At 37.4% G+C, this 11,572-nt stretch overlaps 1 protein-coding gene and 1 pseudogene across 1 annotated transcript in view; one reads left to right on the top strand and one right to left on the bottom strand.

Annotated features, from left to right (window-relative positions):
• Positions 1-7,095, top strand: part of CLASP2 (cytoplasmic linker associated protein 2) — a 323,103-nt gene extending 316,008 nt beyond the window's left edge. The window contains exons 40-41 of the mRNA XM_042782017.1: positions 3,934-4,050; positions 7,009-7,095. Coding sequence (XP_042637951.1) covers positions 3,934-4,050; positions 7,009-7,095 — 204 coding nt within the window. The remainder of the gene's footprint in view (positions 1-3,933; positions 4,051-7,008) is intronic.
• Positions 7,096-9,727: 2,632 nt separating this feature from the next.
• LOC103203585 lies at positions 9,728-10,057 on the bottom strand (annotated as a pseudogene).
• Positions 10,058-11,572: the final 1,515 nt, after the last annotated feature.

Raw genomic sequence — 11,572 nt, 5'->3', positions numbered from 1 at the left:
TTGGTCAATGACATGAGACAAAGTATATGTGAACTGCTGTATGAAAAGTGAATTTACTCTGTAAATCTTCACCCAAATCCTAATTAAAAAAAAAAAAGAATACAGTCTGCAGTATGAATTACATCTCAATATAAAGAAAACAAAAATCTTCACAACTAGACCTATAAGCAGCATCCCGATAAATGGAGAAAAGATTGAAGTTGTCAAAGACTTCACATTGCTTGGTTCTACAATCCACGCCATTGGAAGCAGCAGTCAGAACATCAGACAACATATAGCACTGGGCAGATTGGCTGCAAAGGACCTCTTTCAAGTGCTGAAGAGCAAAGATGTCTGCTTAAGGACTAAGCTGCGCCTGACACAAGCCATGATATTTACAGTTGCCTCATATGGATGTGAGAGCTGGACAATGAATAAGGAAGACCGAAGAAGAGTTGATGCTTTTTAGTTGTGGTGCTGGAGAAGAATGCTGAAAGTAGCATGGACTGCTAAAAGAACTAACATGTCTGTCCTGGAGGAAGTGCCGCTGCAATGCTTCTTGGAGGCGAGAATGGCCAGTCTTCGTCTCACCTACTTTGGTCATGTTGTCAGAATCAGAAGGGACCATTCCCTGGTGAAGGATGTCATGCTTGGTAAGGTGGAGGGTTGACAAAAGAGGGGAAGGCCCCCAACAAGATGGATTGACACGGTGGTGGCGGCGATGGGCTCAAGTATAGTGGGGATCATGGAGCTGGCACAGGACCAGGCGGTATTTCATTCTGCTGTGCATAGGGTCTCTATGAGTCGGAGATTACTTAAGGACACCAGGCAGAGAAGTGGATAAAACAAGATTGACACTGGATGAAACAAGTTTATATTTAAAATACAATAAAACACTAAAAATGAAATAAAATAATGAAACAGAAACAACTGTAAACATGAATAGACCCACAACCATCTGTCCACCTTCTGCCAGTTCTACTTCCTGGGTATCTCATTACCACTTACTTTACTTACTCTGTTTATACTGTTTTAGCCCAAGCCATCATTGCCCTTCACCAACAAGTGCATAGGGTCCCATATGATTGGCCTGGCTCCCTTAAAATCATTCTTTCTGTGGCTTCCAATGTCATCTTCATCAGTGCTACTCTGATGTCACTCCTACTTAAAACCCTTCAGAGATTTTTGTTGACAAAGCAAGTCCAAATATGTGGCTGCATTTTGCCCAGCTGGACCCTGCCTACCTTTCCCTCCTGCTGAATGTCCTCAAACTATTAACATATTTATTTCATTCATAGAAAGCACTAAAAAAAAAAAAAAAAAAAAAACTCACTGCCATTGAGTCGGATCCAACTCATAGCAACCCCTCCTTGGTTTTCCAAGGCAGTATCACTATGGAAATAGATTGCCCAACCTTCCTTCTGAGGAGTGGCTGGTGGGTTTGTACCGCCAGCCTTCTGGTTAGCAGTGAAATGCCTTAGGCACAATGCTACCAGAGCTCCTTTAGAAAGGACTAGGATCTCTCATTTTGGGGCCATTATATATGTACTTTTGTCTGGTATACTTAGGGTTATTTAAACAACCCTTTTTCAGCAAAGTATTTTCTGACTACCATTTTGCTATCCCACTCCCAGGCCATGGTACCTGCTCCTGCTGGGTGATTGCATAACTGGCCTGTTGTAAAAGCTCTAGGACAGTACAGTGTGTATCTTACTGGGCATGGAAAAGACATCATTTACCTGGCCCTCTCTGATGGCGTAGTGCCTAAGCCATTTGATGGCTAACCAGAAGGTTACTGGTTCAAACTCATCAGCTGCTCCACAGGAGGAAGATGAGGCAGTCTACTAACATAAAGATTCACAGCCTCAGAAACCCAGTGGGGGTCGCTATAAGTCAGAATCAACTCAATGGCAGTAAGTTTCGTTTCCTTGTTTTTTTCTTGTCATACGTTTTGCACTTAAATATTTGAACAATGACTACAGCATTCTTTGCACTAGAGTAAAAGGAAACAGTGCTAAATACTGTTACATACATAATCCTGCAGTAATTTAGGAGTGGATACATAGGTAGATATATAAGTTGAACACGTGTGGGGTGGTATATGGGAGTGTACCCATGAGCATATGTAGGTTTGGCCGAAGTTATTTCTACATACATATTTGTGTGTGCTGCAAATATAATCAGATATATAGAAGAACACACGCTAGGCAAAGTTATGCAAACTTCTTAGCCATAACCAAACACCTTGATGCACTGACTCACTGGGCTTGAGAGTTTAGGACTATAGTCTTGGGACATCTAGGTCAATTGGCATAACATAGTCCATAAAAACAATGTTCTGCATCCTACTTTGGTGAGTAGTGACTAGGATCTTAAAAGGTTGTGAGCAGACATCTTAAGATACAAGTATTGGTCTCTTCATGTCCGGTGCAAAGAAGAATGCAGAAAATCAAAGAATCAAGGAAAAATTATTCTAAAGGACTAACAGACCACATAAACCACCGGCTTCACTACCAGAAGAACTTCTTCACACCAGAAGAACAAGATGGTGCCCAGCTACCATTGTCAATTGCTCTGAAAGAGATCACAATAGAAAGTCATAGAATGGCAGAAAAATGTAGAACAAAATTCAAAATCATAAAAAAGAACAAACTTACTGGCCTGGTAGAGACTGGTGGAACCCTGAAAATGATGGCCCTAAGGTACCCTTCGAACCTGGAACTGAACTCAATCTTGGAGATAACCTTTCAGCCAATCAATAGACAGCCCTACAAAGGGAACAGTAGCACCCGTGAGGTACGTGCTTCTCAAAATAGTCAGCCATGTAAGACCTGAGGGTATCATTTGAGTCAACTCCAACTCATAGCAACCCTGTGCGTACAAAGGAGAACTGCTCCGTGGGGTTTTCATGGCTATGACCTTTGGAAAGCAGATTGCTGTGCCTGTCTTCTGAGGTACCTCTGGGTAGATTCTCCCTACCCCCCTTTTGTCTGCTAGTCAAGTGCTTAACTGTTTGCACCACCAGGAACTCCTATTTTAAAATTAATTTACATTATAATTTAAGTTATATTTAAAGAAAATAAACTGAACACAATTTGATTTAATGACTTTCTTAGGAGGAATATATGTCTATTAGCTAGCTGTGTTTTTCCAGTAGTTTTTGTGAAGTAAAATGATCAGGATTTTAGTGGAGGCAAATTCTGTTTTCCCTGGAGTGAAATGTTCTTGTACATTTAGATAATTAGTTAAAAAATATTTTGTGGATAAAATTTCTATATCAGTTGAATAAAGTAAATAGTATAATCAAAAGTGTAAGGGAGATAGTTCACATTGACTGGATTTAGGGGTTTGAGGAAGTAGTGGCAGGGCCAGAACAGACATAACACTTAATTATCAGTTTACCAGCTGCCGTGGAGTCAGTTCCAACTCCTGGTGACCCCACATGTGTCATAGTAAAGCTGCACCACAGGGTTTTCAAGACTGATTATTCAGAAGTACATCACTAGACCTTTCTTCCAAGGTGCTCTGGGTGGACTACATCTTCCAGCCTTTCAGTTAGTAGCCTGAACTATGGGAGGACCTTTACTGCCAGATCAAAGAGTTTAGGAGCTGTTGAATGCCTTAAAGCTGGAATCGTTTTTAGGAGGATTAACCTGGAGACTTTTGGGGGAGGGGGAGGGGAGTGGTAAGGGAGCAGACTTAGAATCAGAATTGTAGCTGCACAGGCTAAGTAAGAAAGAACCTAATGAGGGGGTACAGTACAGGGTGTGGTACAGAGAGAAGTGGAAGGGGGTGTCTGTACCTAAAAAGTTTAAAAAGGTAAACTTATGTCACCAAAGTTTTTTCTTCTTAGAACTCTTGGGATCTTATCTTTGAGGTACGTCTTCTGTCCCTATTGGAATGGTAGTTTTCTCAGATCCCCCAGGAATGCTAACAATGGGCTTTTTTCCCTAGGGTTATGATAATTCAGAGAGCAGTGTTCGGAAAGCTTGTGTCTTCTGCTTGGTGGCTGTTCATGCAGTAATTGGTGATGAACTAAAACCACATCTCAGTCAACTCACTGGCAGTAAAGTAAGTAATGCTGCTTTGTTTTAAAGATGGAGCTATGATATGTTCTTCAAAATTTAGTTCTATGTGTGTGTTGAAGGTTGAATTTATTAATCAGCTTTTTATAAGTCATGCTTGAAACATCTAACTGGCCATTATACCCCGGTGCTTTTTGGCTAGTTCTGCTGAAACTTTTGTCACTCAGGTGAAATTAGTAGTGTGGTAGGGTGGGTTCTCCGAGAGAAAATGCTTACGGCTTCTGGAAATACATAATGGCCAGCCAGCTCCTTTCCCAATCCAATGCACAAATCCTTACTCCCAAGAACTATTTAATTAAGAATAAATAGACTGTTGGGATTAGACATATATGGATTATTTTATTACTCCCCAAAAATGGAATACTTGAACATTTTTTCAGTTTTGCCCTTAAGAAGTGTGATAACCAAATATTGTTCACCGAAATTGACTGGATGGCAGTAGGTTTGGTTTTTGGTACTTAAGGCTTCAAATAAATAAAGTAAAATTTGTCTTTCTCACTTTTGTTATTACCTAAGCCTTGAAATTTGTTTTATGGACTGAGGATAAACTATGATTACTGAATTAAGGCTGAAGAATCACTTAGCAGGAGGCATTCCCCTTCACTTACAGAGTTTCCCAAAATCCTAATAATTGTGATTACTATGGTCTAATTTATTTTTTAAATAGCAAGAAGGCAGGAAAAAAAATCTACCTTTTCTTTAAAAAAGGAAAATGAGCTCAGTGATCACCTTTCATTAAATACCTAAAAAAATCATAGGTAGATTAAAACCCTTTCTGAGTTAGAAACAACTTGGAAATTTAGGTATTACCTCCTCCCAAGAAAAACAAATACATACAGAAGATTTTACATGTAATTTCAGAGGGTTCAGTGAGCTCCTGAATCCCATGGATACCAGGTTAGAAACATTTGGGGCAGAGTGTTAACATTAAAAATACAAACAAGTGGTTTCCAAAAAAAAGTATCTCAGCTTCTGTGATAAATACAAATTAGGTTCTGGTAATCTAAAGATGCTTATAGAATAAAAATTCAACACCTTATCTCAAGACAGTTGTTGTTGTTGTTGTTATGTGCCGTCGAGTCAGCCCCGACTCATAGCGACCCCTCCTTGGGTTTCCGAGGCAGTATCACTATGGAAGTAGATTGCCCCATCTTCCTTCTGAGGAGTGGCTGGTGGGCTTGAACCGCCAGCCTTCTGGTGATGAGATGTGTAATGACCATGAAAATCTTTTGTAATACTAAGAAGTTCCTTTAAGTTATCTTCTGTATAGGAATTGTTGAATTTAAGATGGATTATTCATTTTTCTTTTGTAAAAGGATGTAATCCAAACATGCTGTGATGACAATCATGCCGTCTACAACATAATTTTTTGTTAGCAAATTATAATTGTAACTCTGTGCTGAAGAATTAAGGACACATTTCATTATCTAATTGATCCATGAACGGTATGACATGTCAGCTATCATTTTTGTAAATAGTAAATTATGGTTGAAAGGAAACTATACCACTGAGCCATCTTGCTTTATAATTTGTACTTACTTGATGGTTAAAATTCTGTCTGTATCCAAAGATTTCCTATGCACATGACCATCTTTTTTTTTCCCCCTTATGAAAAAGAGCAAGCTGGTATCTGGAGTAATTTATCCTATTAGGCATGTATCATGTGATTTTATACTACACATGATGAAAAAAAATCAAATTAAATATGACTTAAGTCTCAATTATACTTGGACTTTATTCATCCTAACACCTTGCAAACCTCCAAACTCAGAACCATGGGAAGCTCCTGAAAGTCTTATGCAGAACAAAATACTGGAGAGCAGTGCAATGGTCTTAGCTTCAGTGTTTATTGTGTCTCTACAGTCCCCTGGAATGGTTCTTTGCTACCATGCCTCTTTAGACATGAAACTTATTACCAGCCTTGTGAGTGCTCCATGAAGTCATTCCTCGCTGAGGTCCTGCCATCTCCCTGTTGTTGTTGTTGTTGTTGTTATGTGCCATCGAGTCGGCCCCGACTCATAGCGGCCCCTCCTTGGGTTTCTGAGGCAGTATCACTACAGAAGCAGGATTGCCCAACCTTCCTTCCGAGGAGTGGCTGGTGGGTTTGAACCACCAGCCTTCTCGTTAGCAGTCAAGTGCTTTAGCCACTATGCTACCAGAGCTCCTTCTCAAGACAGTAGTAAGGTGAAAAAAATATTTGTAAATAATATTAGGTGAGAAAAGTAGAACACAAAATTATATATGCGTCAATTACAACTTTCTAAAAATGTGATCTCATGGCTGTAGACTACAAAAGGACACAGAGAAATCAAAAACATTCTTATATTAGGATGGTGGTTGGCATAGTGGTCTAAAGGCATAGGTCCTGCAATCCAAATACCAAGAGTCCTGTCAGGCCCACCTTATACCTACCCTGTGACCCTAGGCAGTAACCTAACCACTCTATAGCTCAGTTTCCTTATCTGGAAAATGCCAAAATAAAAATTGATCATGTAAAACAGTTAGTTTCCACAGTGCATAGCATATAGTGTTCAGGTGTTTGTCATTATTTTTTAATGTTACTGATTGTCTTGGACTTCTAGCTTCTATTCATTACCCACTCTTGGGACCACATCTAATCTCATCATGGGGAATAACTACATCCAGCTGTCATGCCACTCAAAATTACAGCCCAGCCAAGTTGACACACAACCTTAACTACCACATTGCTTTAATATTTTTTAAAGGGCATGTCAGTCTTACACAAACTCTGAGACTTAAAACGCCTTTAAAAAAAAAACTATTATCAACAGTAACGTAACAATAACCCCTCTAGTCTAAAGTCTGTCTTTCAAATTTCACATGTATGTATATAATTTCTCTCAATGATCATCTCATAATTGTGAGCAACTTACCACCTTTATAGTTCCCCTTTAAGTGACATATGTTTGGCTTAAATTTTCAGATGAAGCTACTGAATCTTTACATCAAACGTGCACAGACAGGTTCAGGAGGAGTTGATCCCACTGCTGATGTTTCTGGACAAAGTTAGTGAAACTGATTGACATGACCCATGTCTCTCAAAGAAAGAACAGAAAGACTACCCTCATCGATGAAAGGAAATTTTCAAATACATGTTTTAGAATTTAACCAATGTTTCCCAGTTTTAGTTTTTTGTTTTGTTTTGCTTTGTATTTTCTGTAACAGAGGACTATCCTTAGTCTGCATGTAACTTTTATGATAGTTATCCCAAATTCAAGAAGAAGCAGTATTAACATCAGTTGATCAATACAGAGGAATTTTTTAATCTAATTTGTCATTTTACATGTCTGTACTTCTTTGTCTTCCCATTAACCTTTGCCAGTGTTATGATTGTACAAATTTTTTTTAAGTGCTGGTTAAACAGGAATGCTTAAAGCTTTAAAAGTTTAACAGTCTAAAACATTTTTTTTGCCTTTATTCAACTGCAAAATAATATTTTATTGCTACTTTGAGTTTTGTTCCGTATCATGTCCTATGCTAGAAATATTGAAATGATGTGAAAACAAACCAGGACTAATTTGAACTGCAGCTGGACTTTGTTGTGTGATGGTGATATATGTCATTAGTTGCAACTTCTTTGGGGTGATCTGTACTTTGAAAGCAAAGACCTCAAAAAGAAATGTAAAACGGATATTGTTTGTTGATGATTGATCTTGCCGTTTTTATTTAAAACCATCTCCCCTCCATGATCCCTTAAGAAAGCTGCACCAAATCATCTGTCTGTGTTTTGTTTTGTTTTTTCCTTGATACTTATAAAAATAGAAGGTTTTATTGCAGGGTTTTTTGGTTTGTTTATCTTGGTTGTGAATGATGCTTCTTTTGTATTTATTAATATCAAATTCACTTATGAATAAACTTGATAATAGAAACAGACAAAAAAAAAATCAAGTGCATGTGTGTCCTTGACATTCTCATTTGATAAACTAATTATTAGATAAGGGGAGTCAAATGGCACCTTTTCTGTAAATGATGGAACCTGGTTTCCTTTTACCATGAAATTGTCATACTTGAAAATATTGATCCTGATGAGAGAGAAGATGGTGCCAAGGCTGTCTTTCTAAATGGGCTCAAATTCTCTACCTCTTCAGGGCTAATACTTTTTGACTGAGCTGCTGCCTGTGGTATCTTTTTGAAAACTATTTAAAGGGTGATTTTTCTGTTATTTTTTAACAAATTTTTTTAATCACCTTTTGCTACACCTATTCTCTTCATGTGCAGCCAACTTTCAAAAATGACGAATTGTGGTGAAAGGCAAATTAGATTGATTTGGAACCAGGCTACTAATGATTTCTCATCTTGACTTTTTTGGTTTTTTTAATCCTAACATAAAGTGAATTTGACTGGAAAGGCAAATAGCTATTAGGGAAGCAATTTGCTGTTGTTGCAGAGTTATCTGTACTTTCTTTGTCTGATTGAAAAAAGTGTAGAAAATGTATGTAAAGAATTTAAGACAAGAGTACTGAATGAGTGACTTGTCATTGGCTTTACCTTCCTTTGTTTCTGTTCTAGCAGCAGGAAAAGTTTCTCAGTTACCCCCCCTTACTGTAACAATTTTGTTTTCTACTGTTAATTACATTGTGTATTTATAGTTCTATGCTTACTGTTGTGCATATACTGGCAATAAAACTGTACATAACATTACTTGAAAAAACGGATAATGTATATCAGCTGTTTTTCTGTCTCATAGTATGATAAAAGTCACTTTAATAAGTAGGGAATTTTGTTGTTGTTTTTAACTGGAAGGCCTTGTATCAATGGTGTTATCTTACAAATTTTATAAATACATCTGAGGAAAAAAGATTTATCAGGCGTAATAACAACAATCAAATGTATATACTATATAAGCCGTATATATTATAGCTTATCTTAAAGAAGCAAAGAATTTTAAACATTGAACTCTTCTCAGTAGTGTTTTAAGTACGATGACCTTTGGTATATTTTTTAACCTGTTTAAATCAAAATAATGATTTAAAATATAATTTTGACCTCTGCTTTCAGGTCTTGCTTTAACTACTGTTGACAACTAAGTAGAATGACTTAAGCTGAACAGTGACTCTTTTTTAATCATTAAAAAATTAAATCAAGCACCTAGCATCTAAAGGAAAGCACTCAAGAAATAAATGTGCTAAGTAACAGAAAAGTATAGTTTAATGTGACTAAGTGAAAGCTACATTAAAAAAATGGAAAAAAAAATATATTCTTGTTTAAAATTCTATAATTTCAATTGATGAGACCATAAAGTTGTTATTGATTATTCAAATTACTATCTGCAACATACCTTTAATTTGTTGATTCTAGAAACATACTTAGATATGAGCTATTAAAGAATGGTCATAAAAAGCTACTGTTTAAATTTTTTCCTCCTGCTTTTCTCCCGGGAACTATCAGTGTCATTCATTTACTACACTGCTCAAGATTAATTATAAAAGTTTGTAAGTTCCAGATTCTAAGACATTTTTGTTTCTTCTGGGTTTGCAAAATCTTTAGTAGACCTCTCACATTTTAAAGTTAGATATGGTTCAAACTGGAGGTTTCAAATTTGAAGTTGATTTGCTGTGTTTCCTCATATTTCATTCTTACAAACTTTTTTGGGGGAAGGGGTTAAGAGTTCAGCTTTTTATTGAACATGTTACAAAAGAAATTTAGTTAAAAAGACCAAAGCCCCTGTCATCATCGGACTCTTCAGATTCTTCTTTCTTTGGTTCCACTTTCTTCTCAGGTGGGGCAGCAGTGGTGGAGGGGCCAGGTTCTCTGCTGGTGCAGTGCTGGCTGCTGAGGTAGGTCCAGTAGCCCCTACATTGCAGATGAGGTTCCCAATGTTGACATTGGCCAGGGCCTTTACAAACAAGCCAGGCCAGAAAGGTTCAACATTTAACAATCACTGCTTTAATGAGGGCGTTGATCTTATCCTCTATGACAGTCACCTCATCATTATGTGCAGCGTGAGGGCCGAGCTCAGAAATGGAGGTCATGGTGCAGGAGTGGTGGGCTGGCAGGTTCCAGGCATGGTACTAGTCACCAGATGAAGTAAGAGCCTCACCCCAGCGCAACTGTAGCTTCCTCAGAAGAACCAAGCACCTTAGTGGCACCTGAGGAAAGAGCTGTTCTTACAAAGTTAAGGTTAAAACTACTTTTGCCATCAAGTTATGGTAAAACAAGATTGGCATCTTACCATCAGACCAGCTCTATTTATAAATTCATGTGTATCTTATTAACTTAGAATAATATTTACAATAAATAGAAATGAAAATTAGTATATTACTTAATCTTAGATACTTTTGCTTCCTTCATGGTTTGTAATTCATTTTATTTAGTACTGTTTTGCAGCTATGGGGGGGGGGAAAGGTCTAGAATTCAACTGTGAAAACAAAAACTTCTCAGTTAAAAATGTATCCATTTTTATTGTAGAATATTTGGAAAATAATGAAAAGCTGAGTAAACACAGAATTACTACTAATGCCATCACTTGGAGATTTGTATTGATACTTTGTGGAGTACAAAGGTAGTGAATTTGACTTAATTCTGAAAAGTGTAGAGAAACATTACATTGTGTTAACCAGAAGAGTGATAGGATTAGAATTAACAAACACTATGAATGCTTTTGTTCTTCTATGTATGTATTTAACAGTACATTTTTAATATATTCATCCTTTGTCCTTCTACAAGGTAACTTCTAATGGCAGCAAAGTGTTCATCATATGTGTGTAGCTTAAACCTGAGTCCTTGATCTTCACTGAATATTCTTAGAAAAACAGCTATGTCTTTGCCACATCTCCAATTACTTCATACTAGACAGTTTAAAATTGCTAAATATGGAAAGTCATCCTGATTAGAAGATAAACTACTGGCTTAAATAGCTGAGTTTAAATTATTCTTGTAAGCTTATAATTATAATTCTTATCATTGTCATCTACAATAGAACAAGGAAATAAGATTTCCTTAATAGAACGTTTTCAGTATTTCACATTTACCTGCATTCTTCCATGCAACAGACATGAGTATCTGCCTTCTAGGAGGCTGAGTAAAGCAAACACTGTAAAACAGTGTGGTTAGTGATATGATAGAAACACAGCATGTTATGGAAATTGGAATGGGAAGTAATCATGGAAGACTTCCTACTGGAGATGAAGCTTAAATTTATAGGCTGAATGTTTGTGACATTGGGGATGACAGAGTGGAGCATCAAAGGGATGCAAAGGTAGCAAAGCAGAGATGTTTAAGATGGCAAGAAGCATTGGGCATTTCACTACAACTTTTTAAACCATGGTTTATTTTTGTAAGGGTAGATGTCACACATTGCTCGCTCCCTTCAATATGCCTGTGTTCTGGTTACCTAGTACTGCTCTGACAGGAATATACCACAAATGGGATGGCCTTAACAAACAGGAGTTTATTCACTTATATTTTGGAGGCTGTAAGTCCAAGTTCAGAGTGCCAGGCTCTAGGGACTGGGTGAAAGCCCCTCAGCCTTGGGCTTCAGCTCTGCC

This window comes from Orycteropus afer, unplaced genomic scaffold, assembly GCF_000298275.1.
Source record: "Orycteropus afer afer isolate SDZICR_OR568_19922 unplaced genomic scaffold, OryAfe1.0 scaffold00218, whole genome shotgun sequence".
Taxonomy (NCBI): domain Eukaryota; kingdom Metazoa; phylum Chordata; class Mammalia; order Tubulidentata; family Orycteropodidae; genus Orycteropus; species Orycteropus afer.
Note: the sequence above shows the minus strand (reverse complement) of the source record. Positions and strands in the feature narration are given on the sequence as shown.